At 41.5% G+C, this 15,874-nt stretch overlaps 1 protein-coding gene across 1 annotated transcript in view; it reads left to right on the top strand.

Moving 5' to 3' along the window:
• The window catches only part of slc4a8 (solute carrier family 4 member 8), a 35,769-nt gene extending 20,602 nt beyond the window's left edge, over window positions 1-15,167 (top strand). The window contains exons 7-25 of the mRNA XM_084349181.1: window positions 46-134; window positions 1,005-1,162; window positions 1,285-1,372; window positions 1,491-1,637; window positions 1,771-1,871; window positions 5,170-5,344; window positions 5,483-5,616; window positions 5,773-6,018; window positions 6,313-6,418; window positions 6,699-6,860; window positions 6,953-7,066; window positions 7,196-7,357; window positions 7,480-7,731; window positions 7,855-7,923; window positions 8,750-8,923; window positions 9,024-9,155; window positions 9,241-9,338; window positions 9,580-9,685; window positions 9,860-15,167. Of these exons, the coding sequence (XP_084205307.1) occupies window positions 46-134; window positions 1,005-1,162; window positions 1,285-1,372; window positions 1,491-1,637; window positions 1,771-1,871; window positions 5,170-5,344; window positions 5,483-5,616; window positions 5,773-6,018; window positions 6,313-6,418; window positions 6,699-6,860; window positions 6,953-7,066; window positions 7,196-7,357; window positions 7,480-7,731; window positions 7,855-7,923; window positions 8,750-8,923; window positions 9,024-9,155; window positions 9,241-9,338; window positions 9,580-9,685; window positions 9,860-9,865 (2,519 nt within the window). The 3' untranslated portion in view covers window positions 9,866-15,167. The remainder of the gene's footprint in view (window positions 1-45; window positions 135-1,004; window positions 1,163-1,284; window positions 1,373-1,490; window positions 1,638-1,770; window positions 1,872-5,169; window positions 5,345-5,482; window positions 5,617-5,772; window positions 6,019-6,312; window positions 6,419-6,698; window positions 6,861-6,952; window positions 7,067-7,195; window positions 7,358-7,479; window positions 7,732-7,854; window positions 7,924-8,749; window positions 8,924-9,023; window positions 9,156-9,240; window positions 9,339-9,579; window positions 9,686-9,859) is intronic.
• Window positions 15,168-15,874: the final 707 nt, after the last annotated feature.

Below are 15,874 nucleotides of genomic sequence, written 5' to 3'. Positions count from 1 at the left end.
ACCAACAAATATATGTACTGACTCCGGTTCTCTCTCTCTCTCCAGGGTCAGCCACATCTCCCCAGCCTCCGCCAGCTACAGACCCAGCGAAGAATGGTGGTGGACAGGACAGCACCCAGGTGGACCTCAGCAAGGTACACAAACAAGCTTTTTTCTCATAAATCTGTGCAGTTTCTCAGTGCACACTGTTTACATGTATGAATAGATGCTGTAAAGGACACAGCAGAGTGTGGCTACTGACAACAGCAGGGTGAGATCGTACTCTATCAGCTCTACCCATGAACTGTAATCAGTGTTCAATGTGCTGTCAACATCATCAACTAGGTCACGTAGTGCCCCCTAGGAAACAGCAGGAGAACTGCATTAGATCAAAGTACATCACTGCAGGACTGTAAAGCACAGCCACGTAGGACGGAGATAAAAGCTTCCATTAAGACATTAACTTCCACCTGGGATTTTGAGTGCATGCCTTTACAGTATGGAAGCCCATTTCTGCCAATGTGAAAGTCATTATAAGGAGTAACTTTATTGAAATAAAGACTTATTATCTTATTATCTCAGAATCAGAATACATTTATAAATATATAATCAGTAATATTCTCAAAATGTGCATTGTGTTGTCTTCACATTTGAGCAAAAGCATCAGAAGCAAGTGGGTGAGACAAAACTTAACAGATCCAAATGGACACCATGAGGTCTCATTTAGACATGGATTATGAATCCAGACCCTGTGAGGGTATTCATTTGGATCTGCTAAGCTTTCTCTTGGTACATGTGATACATTTTCTCATTATTTTGGAAACTATGTCATTATTTTCAAAATCCAACTCTATTATTTGCATTACATTGGCAAACATGGGCTTCTATAGTAAAGTGTAATAGTCCTGGAGAGATCTTTAAGAGAAAACATGTATTTTTGCACTGTTGGTAATGAAGCTACAGGTTGTAGGGGATGCAGTTTTCTTTTTCGTATTCTTATATTAACTTCTTCCTCGTCTCACCAGGTGGACATGCATTTCATGAAGAAGATCCCAGAGGGTGCAGAGGCCTCTAATGTACTGGTGGGAGAACTGGACTTCCTGGAGAGGCCCATCGTGGCCTTTGTCCGCCTCTCCCCAGCTGTGCTGCTCACTGGACTCACTGAGGTTCCCATACCTACCAGGTAGACGTCCACTGCTGTTTGCAGATACATAAACAATGGTTTTAATGTAAAATCGAATTATGTAAATTCAATAATCCAGGAAGGAGTAACACTACTCTAACTCATCTGCTGACAAATATCAGGTTCCTCTTCATTCTCCTGGGCCCAGATGGAAAGGCTCAACAATACCACGAAATTGGACGCTCAATGGCAACCATCATGACAGATGAAGTAAGAACGCTCCGTCAATTAAAATCTAGCTTTGGAAGCCATCACAGAATAAATCCAATTCCAACATCTGTCTTGCAAAGGCAGGCCACTAAGTGCCCTCTGTTCTTCTCTGGACCAGATCTTCCATGATGTAGCTTACAAGGCAAAGGACAGAAGTGACCTGCTGGCTGGAATAGATGAGTTCCTGGACCAGGTGACGGTCCTACCGCCGGGAGAGTGGGACCCCTCCATCCGCATCGAGCCCCCAAAGAATGTCCCATCTCAGGTACGCAGCCACAGTGACACAGATTTTATGTTTCAGTTGTGAATTTTAGCTGCAACAAGCAACAGTGGCTGTAAAGTGGACTGATGTTTTCTTGATTATTGTCTGTTCCTGGACTGTTATTGGATGCCTGCAGGAGAAGAGGAAGATGCCCGGAGTCCCTAATGGCACAACCTACCAGGTAGAGGAAGAGCTACATGCTGAGCACCACGGGCCAGAGCTGCAGAGAACTGGAAGGTGAGCTGTCTTACACAGGCTCGTTGCTTCAGTAACGTGTGCTATACATAAATAGAGACGCCCGATTCAGATGTCAAAAAGAAAGATTTTACACCCAACAAGCAGTGAATATCAAGACAAGCTGTCATGAAAACAGAACTTGTTATGTTTTCTGAATTGATGTGTGGAAGCCTGGGGCGAGTTTAACACTCTCAAGCATGTTTGTTGCATACAAGTGACAGTCACAGTGGCCAAGTGTGACAGCGTGAAAGACAAACACGCACCAAAACATTCTTCACTTTATTTCTTAAAAAGTCAGTGAGAATCCTCTGAAAATCTTGCTTCTTGCTGAAATGCAGTGATGTAGAAGTGCACTCCAGGATACTGTGACATCACTGATGGGTGCAGTTAAAGGTGCAGGAGAGCACGCTTCTGACAACATCCATCAGTTGTTTTGGGTGAAGTTGGATGTGAAACATGGTTAAACCATGCCGATAAATTAATCTGTAATAGGGGTACACATCCACATGTGTTTTGTTAGTCTGGCTGATGATACCTCTGCACAAGTGGAGCTATACTGGAAAGGTCACCAGACTCAATTTATCAATAACCAGAGGTGGACAGAGTACACAACTTCACTACTTGAGTAAAAGTACAGATACTCCTTGTCAAATATTACTCCAATACAAGTAAAAGTAGCTTAGTCAAAATATTACTTAAGTAAAAGTACTAAAGTATTTGTTTAAAAAATTACTTAAGTAAAAGTATTTTAAAAATATCTCAGGAAATACAGGAAAGGAAAGTAGCTTAATGTCATTATACAATACACTGATGCGATTCTGCTACAGACGTGTTTATAGCTCAAAAATAAGCAAATAAAGGCAAGAAGCCTCAGAACACAGACTCAGCTGCATTCATCAACAAATGAAATATATTGCAGACAGCTGTGGTCAGTTCAGTATATTTTTGCATCTGACATCCATGCTTTCTCTACATAAAAAAGATGTAGATGCAGGCACTACAAGAACTTATATTGACATTTACAGATAAACAACTTATTGGCTAGTTTACTTTACTTATATCATACATCATAGCCAAAAATGAGCCGGATAACCCACATCAAAGACAGCCGCACCTCACTAACGCGTGCACACCCACTCTCTCTCTCTCTCTCTCTCTCTCTCTCACACACACACACACACACGCACACACTCTCTCTCTTTCACAAACATTAAAGTGAAACTCTCGCCAAAAAGCAACCGAGGCTTTATTTATGATTGGGTATGAGTCAAACCTTCACGTACAAGCACACTCATGACCAAAGAGGCACTTTTAAGATTTACCGTAGTTTCGTTTTGGGGCAAGCTCATTTTGAACGGGAGTACATGGGGCATACCACGACGGCATCAAAATGTCTATTTTTAGACCACTAAGAAGGCTCCACACATCATGAAACTTTACTGGTAGCATCACCAGGGTCTCTACTCATGACACGAGCAGTAAGAACATTGTTTGTGTACACAAAGTGTGTGAAAAAGACGGTTTTGAACTACTTACGCTTAGCTACTGGGACTCCGGCGCGCCGCCGCCATTCCAGGCAAAAAGTGTCGATCTCCGAGTGCGGCCATCATGTTAGTCAAAAGCAACACTGACGTCCATGTTGTTGCTTTTGACTAACGACAGAACAACGAATTATCCGCGAATTCATCTGGAAATAAGCCCGAGGAGCGTCCCACCGTTACTCTCCGTCATGATGGCCGCACTCGGAGATCGACACTTTTTGCCTGGAATGGCGGCGGCGCGCCGGAGTCCCAGTAGCTAAGCGTAAGTAGTTCAAAACCGTCTTTTTCACACACTTTGTGTACACAAACAATGTTCTTACTGCTCGTGTCATGAGTAGAGACCCTGGTGATGCTACCAGTAAAGTTTCATGATGTGTGGAGCCTTCTTAGTGGTCTAAAAATAGACATTTTGATGCCGTCGTGGTATGCCCCATGTACTCCCGTTCAAAATGAGCTTGCCCCAAAACGAAACTACGGTAAATCTTAAAAGTGCCTCTTTGGTCATGAGTGTGCTTGTACGTGAAGGTTTGACTCATACCCAATCATAAATAAAGCCTCGGTTGCTTTTTGGCGAGAGTTTCACTTTAAGCTAGCTAACGTTAGTAGCTACTTTACATACCGCGACGTGCTTTTTCCGGTTGGAAGACGAGTCTTTGTAGTCTGTGATATAATTGGTCCGCGGTAAGCACAACCAACATTTAAACTGAAACGAATCAGTTTTTGTGACAAAAATCTCAAACATGGGTTTGAGATAAGGCCACGGGTGCTCATGACGTAGTACAGGTACGGCAATACGGCTAAGACAAACCATACGCGAATCAGCAGAAACAGTTTATTTTCTCTGAATTTTGCAAAAAAAAATTAAAAAAAATTCATCAGCTGACGTAAGATCAAAAGTAGCGAGTAACGAGAGCATCAATAGAAATGTAGTGGAGTAAAAAGTACAATATTTGTCCTTCAAATGTAGTGGAGTGAAAGTAAAAGTATACCCCCAAAATAATACTCAAGTAAAGTACAGATACTCAAAAACTGTACTTAAGTACAGTACTCAAGTAAATTTACTTCGTTACTGTCCACCACTGTCAATAACAGAGGCAGAAGGACAAGTAAGGGAGATGTGAGTGAGAACACCTGTGTGGGAGGACTGTGGCTGTGTAGGGCCTTTGATTATCCACTTAGTGCAGGAGTAGTCTTTAAAATGCCAACATGATGCACATTAGAAGAGCTGAAATTCACTACAGAGACCCTAGAAAAAGGTTTTTATTTGTTTTGATTTTTCTGTGCGCTTGTTCAGTTGTTTTTTTACAGAGCTAACATGAAATTATATTTGTACTTTTTGTTTATCATCTCTTAAATGTTGGATTGGTCTACTTATTGAAAAGGATTAGTTGTTAATCAGTTTCCCCGTAAGGAAACAGTTGCAGCTGTCTTGTTGAGATTTGGATATATGAGAAGATTGCTACCACTTTTCTGTTTGCTACCTATATAACTAAAGGCAGAAGACAGTGCTTCCTAATTGGAGCAAACATCAGGTTGTCTGATCAGGCTAGGCGATGAAAAACTCTCACACCTTGTTCGATTTTTGCGAAGTTTTGCACACTTGCTCCACCTCCAACCAATTTTCATTGGTTAAAATCAACAATGACATCCTTGATTTTTCCATTTCCATTTTCATATTCCTTTAACAATGAAATAAACTTTCCATACTAGACTGACTTTTTCCTCTCATCTTTTCTTTTGTTGCGTGCTGTGATCAGGTTGTTTGGTGGTCTGATACTGGACATCAAGAGGAAAGCTCCGTTCTATCTGAGTGACTTTAAGGATGGCATGAGCCTCCAGTGCGTGGCCTCCTTCCTCTTCCTGTACTGTGCCTGCATGTCTCCTGTCATCACCTTTGGAGGACTGCTTGGGGAGGCGACAGAGGGACGCATTGTAAGAGGGCACTCAGACACACACTCAGACAGAAGCAAACACCGTACGCACACACTTCACTGTGATTAGAATATTATGAATACAGCATGTTAGTCAATAATGTACTGTACCTCTCTGTATTTCTACCATGTGCTCCAGAGTGCCATAGAGTCCTTACTGGGTGCGTCTATGACTGGAGTAGCCTACTCTATATTTGCTGGTCAGCCTCTCACCATTCTTGGCAGCACAGGTCCTGTGCTGGTTTTTGAGAAAATCCTCTTCAAGTTCTGCAAGTACGTATTCAAACAACCTCTTTAGCCCCTTTTCCACCAGCTTGTCTCTGGTGGAAAAGGGGGTATCTGCGACATATTTATCATCACTGCCCTGACATTTGTTTTATCAAGCTGATTACTTATTCCCTCTCCTCTTCTCCTGTCCGGTCACATCAGGGACTACGACCTGTCCTATCTGTCGCTGAGGACTTGCATCGGCCTGTGGACGGCCCTGCTGTGTTTGATACTGGTTGCGACAGATGCCAGCTCTCTGGTGTGCTACATCACTCGGTTCACAGAGGAGGCTTTTGCCGCCCTCATCTGCCTCATCTTCATCTACGAGGCTCTGGAGAAGCTCTTCCACCTGGGAGAAGTCTACCCCTTCAATGCACACAGCGATCTCGACAAACTAACACTGGCGTAGTACGTACAAAAATGTCTCTGCTGGTTTCCTTACACCTCCACCTGCATGTTCAATTTCTCATTTTTCTGTGAGAACATTCTGTGTAGCTGTCATTCTCTCTGTGTAAGCATCTCCTCACTATGTAACTCCTCGTTGTCTCTTCCTTCCTACTCTTATCTTAAAGCCTCCATCACATCCCTGCATGCAGTTCATGTCGGGCCTAATTTTACTGATAAAAGCACGCAAGCCTGTCCTTTTTAGTCAACCACTGACAGCCACACTCTGTCTGCCTGTCACTCTCTCTCTCTCTGCAGCTGTAGGTGTGCAGAACCTGATAATCCCAGTAATAAAACCATAGAGATGTGGAGTGAGAGAAACATCACAGCCTCTGCTGTATCCTGGACCAACCTTACTGTCAAGGTAACACACCTATGTGGAAACAAGTGTTTACTTCTGATAACATTCAACTAACCCCATCACCCTCCCTTGAGCAGTTAATCTTTCTTAAGAACCTTCGCAAACAGACAATCCATTAACCTTTCACTGCCGTGTGTATAACTGAGCACACCAAAGTCTTGTCTTGTTGTCTTGCAGACTCTTTCTTGTCTGTCAGATGATTTAGATAAAACGGTCTTTAGTTTATTGTCTTGAGGCTGATTTGTCCTAATACAACCTCCATGAATCTACATGAAATCTACAGGAGTGCCTGAATCTGCAGGGACAATTTGTTGGGTCGGCATGTGGTCACCACGGCCCGTACACCCCAGACGTTCTCTTCTGGTCCACCATCTTGTTCTTCTCAACCTTCTTCATGTCCGCCTTCCTCAAACAATTCAAGACCAGTCGTTATTTCCCCACCAAGGTAATCAACCAATATGGCTGCTCACTAAGCTACCAGACACGCCACATAAGTAACCACCGATTACCTTGAGTGTTGTTTTCTCCTGTGCCCAGGTGCGGTCCATGATCAGCGACTTTGCAGTGTTCCTCACCATCGCCGTCATGGTTCTGCTCGACTATGTCATTGGAGTGCCCTCGCAGAAGTTAAAGGTCCCCAGCAAATTCCAGGTATAGAGGAAATGATGATAATAAGTAGGACATTGATATACATTTCTACATGGTTATGGTTGATTCACGGCCTCATTCCTCTTTAATGGTTGATTCACGGCCTCATTCCTCTTTAATGGGACCCTTCAGCCTACCAGAGACGACAGAGGTTGGTTGATCAATCCAATAGGACGCAACCCATGGTGGACAGTCCTGGCTGCTTCTATTCCTGCTCTTCTCTGCACCATCCTCATCTTCATGGACCAGCAGATAACTGCCGTCATCATCAACCGCAAAGAGCACAAACTGCTGGTAAGAAGAAATCTGAACATTCAGATCATGCAGCTGCCGTATGAACCAACGTACATCTCTCTGTTTCCAGCTGAAGAACACAGCCCTAGTTATACCTACCTGTCTTTCTCCCTGGTATGCAGAAGGGCTGTGGGTACCATCTGGACCTTCTGATGGTCGGGGTGATGCTGGCAGTGTGCTCCATCATGGGCTTGCCCTGGTTCGTAGCAGCCACGGTCCTGTCCATCTCTCACGTCAACAGCCTTAAGCTGGAGTCGGAGAGCTCGGCTCCAGGAGAGCAGCCTCGCTTCCTGGGCATCAGAGAGCAGAGGTTCACTGGCCTGGTCATCTTCCTGCTCATGGGCTGCTCTGTTTTCATGACTGGAGCCCTGCAGGTTAGTCAGACAGGCTGTGCAATGCTGCCCCCCCCCCGGCTGGGACATTTAGTCAGCGGAGTGAGAGCACGAAATAGTGAGAATGCAAAAAGTTAACTCATGTATGTTGTTTTCTTTTTCCAGTTCATTCCTATGCCGGTGTTGTATGGTGTTTTCCTTTACATGGGAGTCTCTTCATTAAAAGGCATCCAGGTAATGTACAATCTGATACTGTATACCTGTGATTCAGCAGCATTAGATGATAAAATGGTGAAGATCAGGGATTTTCGCTGTTAGCGGATATGTGCTGATATTTTCCAACTCAATCCAATTCGCCGATTTGCTGATGGAGATATGTATGCAGATATTTCATTCACCAAATTGCAGAGAACATCAAGCCTCTCCTGTACTGGAATTAACATATTATGCCTATTTTGCCTTATTGTGATGGCCCACTGGAAGATACAGACACACAATGTTTCTCAATATCTACACACTGAGTGGATAAAATAAGACATCATCATATCAACAGAAATTTCCGGCCAATGCCAATAATTCATTTTAGAGCCTTTATCGGCCCATACCGCTGATGTGCCGATATTATCCTGCATCATGTGTAAATTTGAAAAATCTCTGACTTTGCCGCCCCCTGCCTTTCAATGGGATAATGATTTTTCTACCGTCCAAAACTTAGTTTGCAAGATGCTTATTCACATTGGCATTTGAACTATATGATTCCACCCTTTTTTATATTGGTACTTGTTACATCAGCTGGAGTCATTCAAACACAAAAATATTAAAGTTGCTCTCTTGCCCCCTCATCCCAGCCACTAATTAAATGGCCTTTCCCTGTTATGCCCTCTCCTGATCTAATTAATACTGTTGCAATTCAGTGAGGCCTGACAGAACAATCTAATTAAATTTGTCAGCCATAATCACTTACTTTCTCTTGCCATATTTACCATCTGCACCTCCATCATTAATTTATTTCTCTCATTGCTCTCTAACTTCCTGACCTTCCTCTTCATCATTGTCTCAGTTCTTTGACCGTCTGAAGCTGTTCGGCATGCCAGCGAAGCACCAGCCAGACTTCATCTACCTGCGCCACGTCCCCCTGAGGAAGGTACACCTGTTCACTGTCACCCAGCTAACCTGTCTGGTGCTGCTCTGGGTTATCAAGACGTCGCCCGCCGCTATCGTCTTCCCGATGATGGTGAGTTGACCATCAATAACATCCTCTTTCTCTGTTCATCAGCCTCTTCACGTCTTGCTTTTAAATAATAAAAAAAAAAATTGTCCTCCTGTGCCTGCAGGTGCTGGCTCTGGTTTTCGTCCGCAAGCTGCTGGACTTGTGCTTCTCTAAGAGAGAGCTAAGTTACCTGGATGACTTAATGCCTGAATGGAAGAAGAAAAACCTTGATGATGCCTCCAAAAAAATAGAAGAGGTAGTGTAGATGGAATCACGAAATGTACAGATAAAAATAAACATACATGCACATACTGACTGTGGGGACTGTGTGTGTCTTTTAGGAGTCAGAGGTTATGCTCGGTGGAGATAAAGAAGATAGTGTTCAGATTCCCATGGAGAGCAGCAAGCCTGTTCAGACCCCGAAAGCACATGACCCCAGGTGAGTACACATACACGTAAAAAGGACAGGATGGGCATCAGATGATCTGAGTGGTAAGATTATGAGATAAACGTTTCAACCTCCTGTTTATCTGTATGTATGCTTGTCTTGTTTGCGTGTGGTGGCCTTTTTTTAAGTGCACCCTGTGAATCTAACATGCTGGGACCTCCTCAAATAACCCTCCACCTTATCCCTTATACCTTTTTGCTCTCATCCTCCATTTCCTCTCGCTGCTCCTCAGGTGTGACCCCTCTGATATAAATATATCTGATGAAATGTCTAAAACCACTGTGTGGAAATCCCTCAACTCCAATCAAAAGGACACTCGTCCTGTGGCTGCTAAGAAGGCAAGGCCACAACCCTCTTTTTCCTCACCCCTGTCACCTGAAAATATTCACTCTACACATGCTGGTCGCTCGCTTCTTTTGTGCTTTTCCAATTGTCACTCCAACTTGTTATTGCAAACACCCAAACTGTACTCTGTGCCGTATTAACTCCAATTTTGTATGCACTTTCTGCAGGATTGAAGGGATCGCGTTCATAGACGAGTAGGATGTCCACCGTCCTGGCAGACTCAGCTGTGTCAAATGACTGTAGTTCTGGACCACAGGGCATGATGAGATTTGGCTGCTTTGGCCGTCAGTTTCTTCAGTGCATAAAGAAACAAGTGTCGATGATTTCTACCAGCTACCCGCAAACAAATACCACAAAACAAACAGATAAAGACATACACATGAACTTCTATCTTTGTGAGGACTAGAACCAAAACCTAACTCTGACCCCTTGAATTTAGCACCAACTTTGGACATCTTAATTAACCAGTTGACCAGTGGAAAACCCTGATCTCAACCATCTTAATAACCTTTTAGACTTGTATTATAATATGATGATGATTATAATACTTTGTGATAAGTTCTGGCCTGTACACAACCTTTGGCTTCCCATCATAGTTGTGAGGTTGAAGGATGATATAAAGGATGAAACTTTAAAGCACTCTCTTGGTACAGCAATCACAGATAGTATCGAATTTTTGTACAGAGCAATGACGCAATCTCTGATAATGTAATCTGGAGACAAATCCTGGAGCCGCTCCATTCACAGTCACAGTAAATAATGTTAGGAGGACACAGTGACAGCTGCTGGCATCCTCAGTGATTTCACTGAGATATGGGTACATTTGCTGATTCACAGCTGAGAGCCATGCATTTATTTAAACCTCACCTGGATTTAACATCGCAAACAGACTAAGAACACGCCAGCTTGTCAGTCAGTGATTCAGTGTCACAGGTTTATCTCCAAAAACGTCACCCAAAAAGTCAGGCTGGTTTGTTTTTAGCTCACGGTGACACAGCTGTCGCTTGTCTATAAATACCAGTTTACTGCCCAACATCAACGAAACAGCCCATTGTAAATTCTCCTGTTCAACACTAGATCCAACCATAGCTGTAAAATGAACCCTTGCAGCCATGTAAACCAGGATGCCCAGTTGCCAGTTCATTAGGTACAACTAACTGATGCAGCCCTGGATCGTGACAGTTTTAATGTTCGGTTTTTAATTAAACTGTTTTTGAAAAGATTTCATTTTATGGTCATTTCGAAAGATGGAGTTAGTGGCACTGTTGCGTTTCTATTTGCTTGTCTAAGACATTTAAATTAAAGAGGAGAGTCTTACAACTGCAATAGTTTAGGGTGTACCCAAATAAATGTTCCTACCGATTTTAATCTGCAATAATTTATATATTTGTTTGGCTACTTCTAAACTCCAAACCCAACATGCGCATATTATCACCTTAAATGTTAATATTTCCAACTTGTTTTCAAACGATTACTTATTTACACATCCAGCAGATGTGCAGCAATACTATTTTCCATGTTTCTGCCCTGCTGATGAATTTTTTTTTTAAACAATTTACCCACTTTTTTTCTCTCTATTTTTAGTCTCCACCAGCCCCTGGAGGAAACATCTGGCTCTTTTGGCGCCCAATGCTCCAACACAGTAACACAGTAAAGTTGCCAGGGCCAGAAAATGAAAAAAATGAGTTGAAATAAGCTATAAAGTTCCCCAAAGCTGAGGGGAACTTAAAGAAAAACTACATGTGACCTACTCTAAATATGAGTAGTTATGTCATCCACTGCTGGTGCTCACAAAGATAGAAGTTCACACACACACACACACACATACACACATACACATATAACAACACCACCAACCTCTCAACTCCTGTTTTTCACCCGTACATCAGAAAAAACACCCAGGTTTCCCACCTCTACTGTACACTTAGCTGGGCTATACGATGGAGTGTAAATGCTCCTTTGAAAACAAACCAGGTTTTTTTTAATAATCTAAGTAGGTTTATCAGTTGTCAATCCTCAAATCTACTAGGGTCTTTTTATTTAATGTGCCATTACTGTTTTGTTTTTTTTCTAATAGTGATGATATGGTCGATTATTTAGTAGATTTTAGAAATATAGTACATTGCAGGTTCAGTAATACATAGACAAATCCTCTTTTGGGGGCATAAAACTTTGTGTCGGTTTTGTGTGATGATGTAAACTGAAAACTGTAAATGTTAATAGACCCACTTCAGTTGAAGCGGTGACATCAGTAATGTGTGTTTTTTGAGGCGTAATCTTTTTCCCTTTATGGACGTTTGTCTTTGAACTAATGATTGTGTGGGATGGAGGTTGTTCTTACAGAATCGTTGTCATGTGTTAGTACAGTGTCTTATTTCTTTACCTCAGACGATGTTCATGAATGCTCCTGCAAGGCACTTTGGATGACGTCAGGTCAGGGAAAACCAGAGCAGATAAAATTGTGTGTGTGTGTGTGTGAGTGTGTCTGATTTTGTGCGAGAGAGAGCATGTGTGTGTCCCTTTAAGTATCAGGAAAATAATACCTATTTTGTTTTTTCGTTGGGGGAGGGGGGGCTTTTTCTTTTAAGCAATAATTCACCCAAAATCCAAGTCAAATTGACCTTACTGCAACTCTTTATGTATCCGGGTTCTTTTGTGCCAGTAAAAATCTTTTTATCCATCCCTGAGTGAAATAGAAAAAAAATCGGAACAATTTTGCACAATTGAGAGAAGATATCTTGACATTGTCTGAAGGTTCTTCTGTATTGTGCTCCCCTTCATTTTCTATTAGCAGAGTCACATCTGGCAGTGGTCTTTAGAGCCAAAGGGAGCAGAGAGATTATGGAGTGAAAGAAAGACCTTAAGTAATACTTTCTTTGTAGTTGCACTTTCTGTAGATAAAATTATATATTTTATTTTCAAGAGATCTATCAAGCAATTAAACAATAATTTAATACTTATTTATTATTTATTACAATAATATTTTTAGATATAAAAATGAAATGTGTTCTCTTTGCTTTATGTATATATATGTAATAAACAAGATGAGCGAAGAGAAAGGCTGAAGAACGCAGCACATGAAAAATGTACTTATATGAATGAATTCAATACAATAACTTCAAAGGTTATTACAACGAGAGCAGAGAGCTCTAATGGGAGACATCAAGAGTTTGTCTAATACAACTGCGATTGTCACAACCTTTTGTTCTCGATGGAGGAGAGAGCCTTGAAACTGCTCTAAATCAATAACTGATTGATATTTAATTGGACAATAAAAAGATGGATTGATAAAAGACTCATCATCACAGACTCTAGCCCTGGACGTTGCAATTACAGCGTATTAAAGTGAGACTATGTAAGTTTTGTTTAACACATCAGCCAACACGTGAAACCCAAGAAAAACTTAAGATTTTTTGGTGAGGAAAAATAGTGTCCTCTGATCCAGCTTTGGACAATTTAGTAACAAAGAAAGGCGGTAGTAATATTTCGGCTTCGAAGAGACAGATGTGCAACAAATCTATTACACAGTGAATACTGAACTGAAGCTTGACTTAAAAAAACCAAAACATCGCACATCGGTTTTTTCCCAAATCGTTCTGCCCTACTGGTCACTGAATGTATCGAATAGATTAATGGTGAAGAAGAATGTGTTTGTCCTTCTTTTGTGATTATAAAGCAGGTCGTGGTGCTACATAAATACTGTGAAAGTATCAAAACGCACAGCCGTTCAGAAACTGTGCCTTCAAACGAGCCATCAGGGCTTGTCACAACTATACAGTCACTGCCCTCAGCCAAACCGTGGTGGTAAAAACAACTGCAGAGCTAAGGGCGGCAACAAGGTGGACGTTGCCTGCTCAGACCTGCGAGAGCTGACCAATCAGAGCAGACTGTGCTTTTTGGGAGGGGGGCCTTAAAGAGACAGGCACTAAAACGGAGCGGTCAGACAGAGGGAGGCCAAGGTGCTACAGTCATGAGACAGTATGAGAAAAATAATGTTTTTTTAACATTAAAGCATGTAAACACCCAAAATAAAACCTGAACCTGAAAATGAGCATAATATGGGACCTTTAAACACTTAGGCCAACGAGACACCCCAAAGACTTATCTCAGAATCAAACCCTTACAGGTGAATCTTTCCTCTAAGGTTAAATATCAAAGAATGAATAAATTAATTTATTACAAAATGATCCATATACAATATCTGACCCACTATTGATGGATTCATGTGTTTATAAAATGATTTTAAACTTGTTTTACTGTCTGGTTGAATATCAATGAACTGTTCTACAACCATTTTCAAGGCTTCTTCCTCCATTGTTCCCATCGTTTTTATTCAAGCGACTTTAATGCAAAGTACAGTAATCTATTACTGTAACGTCACATGCAGTAATACCTCCTCCGAGACATGTGTGAAAGTTTTGTGTTTGCTGTAAAGAACTTCTGCTTTGACTGTCAGACTTTTGAATGTGAATAGTGATTGTGTGTCTGAGGACCCATAACTAAACTAATGAATGGCATGACTAAATATTATTCATTGTGTAAATATGTATTCTAAATCACATGAAATAATGTGTCAATTGAGGAAAAAATATATGAAACGCTTCCATAATGGACCAGACCAAATTGTGAAAAACACTTAAACATCAGAGTTCAACGACTGTAGATGTGCTTACAGAAAAAACGTCATTATTAAGCAATTGTTAAAGTAATTTTAATGAGCATCATGTGTCTTAAACTTGATTTTCAACTTATTAATGTATATGTGAATGTATGGTACACATACAGTTAAATGCCTTCAGTATACTGTAGGTTTACTGCATATAAATGCGACCAACAGAGGTCACAGATTTCGATGGATGTGAGTATAAATATACTGTGTGTGCTGTACGAGTGTCTGTCATAGAATACATAACCATTTCCTGTTGTGCTGCCATTTTTACCACCTGACATCTGACCAAAAACAGACCTTTTAAAAGCCATTATTGAGGCGCAGGCTGTTGATAAAACATCATTTCCTGATCCCATTTTGTACAATAACTATACAATTTCTTTGTCGCAGAAAGATAAAGCAGGAGACCCATGTTTCAAATCCTCTTCTGCCTGTATCTCTACTTCATTTCTATGTGTAGATAAAAGTGACAACTGTGCACTGTGTGAGGCTGTGTCCTTCTGGTGAATATAAGACAATGCTTGTGTCTGTTTCAAGGACAAGGTCAGCTCGACAGAGGAGGAAGAGGATAAAAGATGAAAAGAGTAAATGTTAGAAAGCAGGGAGGCTTTCAGGGAGAAGAGCACCTGTACTGCTGTAACCTTAATCCTATAGTCTTGGAGCCATAGAAAGAGCAATGCCTTGTCTCTTCAACCACTGAATGATAAGTCTGGAGCAAAATTATTCTACATGTTTTATATGTATGTATATGTAATTTAATTTTTGATTATGGAAAAATGAAAAATAAATGATTACAGTTGAAACGACTTGAGCTGTTTCAGTTATTGCATCATGTTGTTTGGTTACATAATTTGAGAGAAACACTCCACTGAATGTGTTTACATGTGTGAGCATTAATGCACTTTAATGTATTTAATAAGTTATACCACAAGGGGGCAGAAGAGTCACAATCCACTCAAGAAGACCCTTCCTGTGAGGACTTTTCCTTCCTAATATTTATTTTAAATTCAAGATTCATCATTTTAAGAAAGATAAACGCTGATCCCACATATGCTGTGTCTAAATCTTCTTCCTCTCTCTTTTACCCTCTTCTCAACATCTTGGAGATGTTTCCATTTTCATTGGACTATCCCCTCCCTAATGGTGCTGCCGCACCCCTCCCCCGGTTTTTATCCTGAGGTGAGAACACAGTGTGCACATCTGGAGGTGATCCCGACCGCAAAGGAGTAGCCTGTGGGAAGGGCTACGAGGTTAAAGATGCACTGCACTCTATATGTATATATCTGTGTGTGCATGTGTGCCTCCAGGGTGTCATGTGATCCTCCTGACTCCCAAATGCTGCTGATTACAAACAGCTGGCGGGCCCTGGTCTCAACCAATCGGACAAGCTGTTGGCTGTGACATCAGCTGGAAGAAGCAAGGTGGACAGGATATTTTAGATCTCATGAAATGAATGAACCTTAACAGGTTGGATTCTGCACATAGCCCATGAAACTTACCATCTGGTCAGAAT

The sequence above is a fragment of the Pagrus pagrus genome (genome assembly GCF_965226575.1).
Source record: "Pagrus pagrus genome assembly, chromosome: 3".
NCBI lineage: Eukaryota > Metazoa > Chordata > Actinopteri > Spariformes > Sparidae > Pagrus > Pagrus pagrus.
The sequence above is the reverse complement of the archived record's forward strand: the minus strand, read 5'-3'. Positions and strand labels throughout refer to the sequence as shown.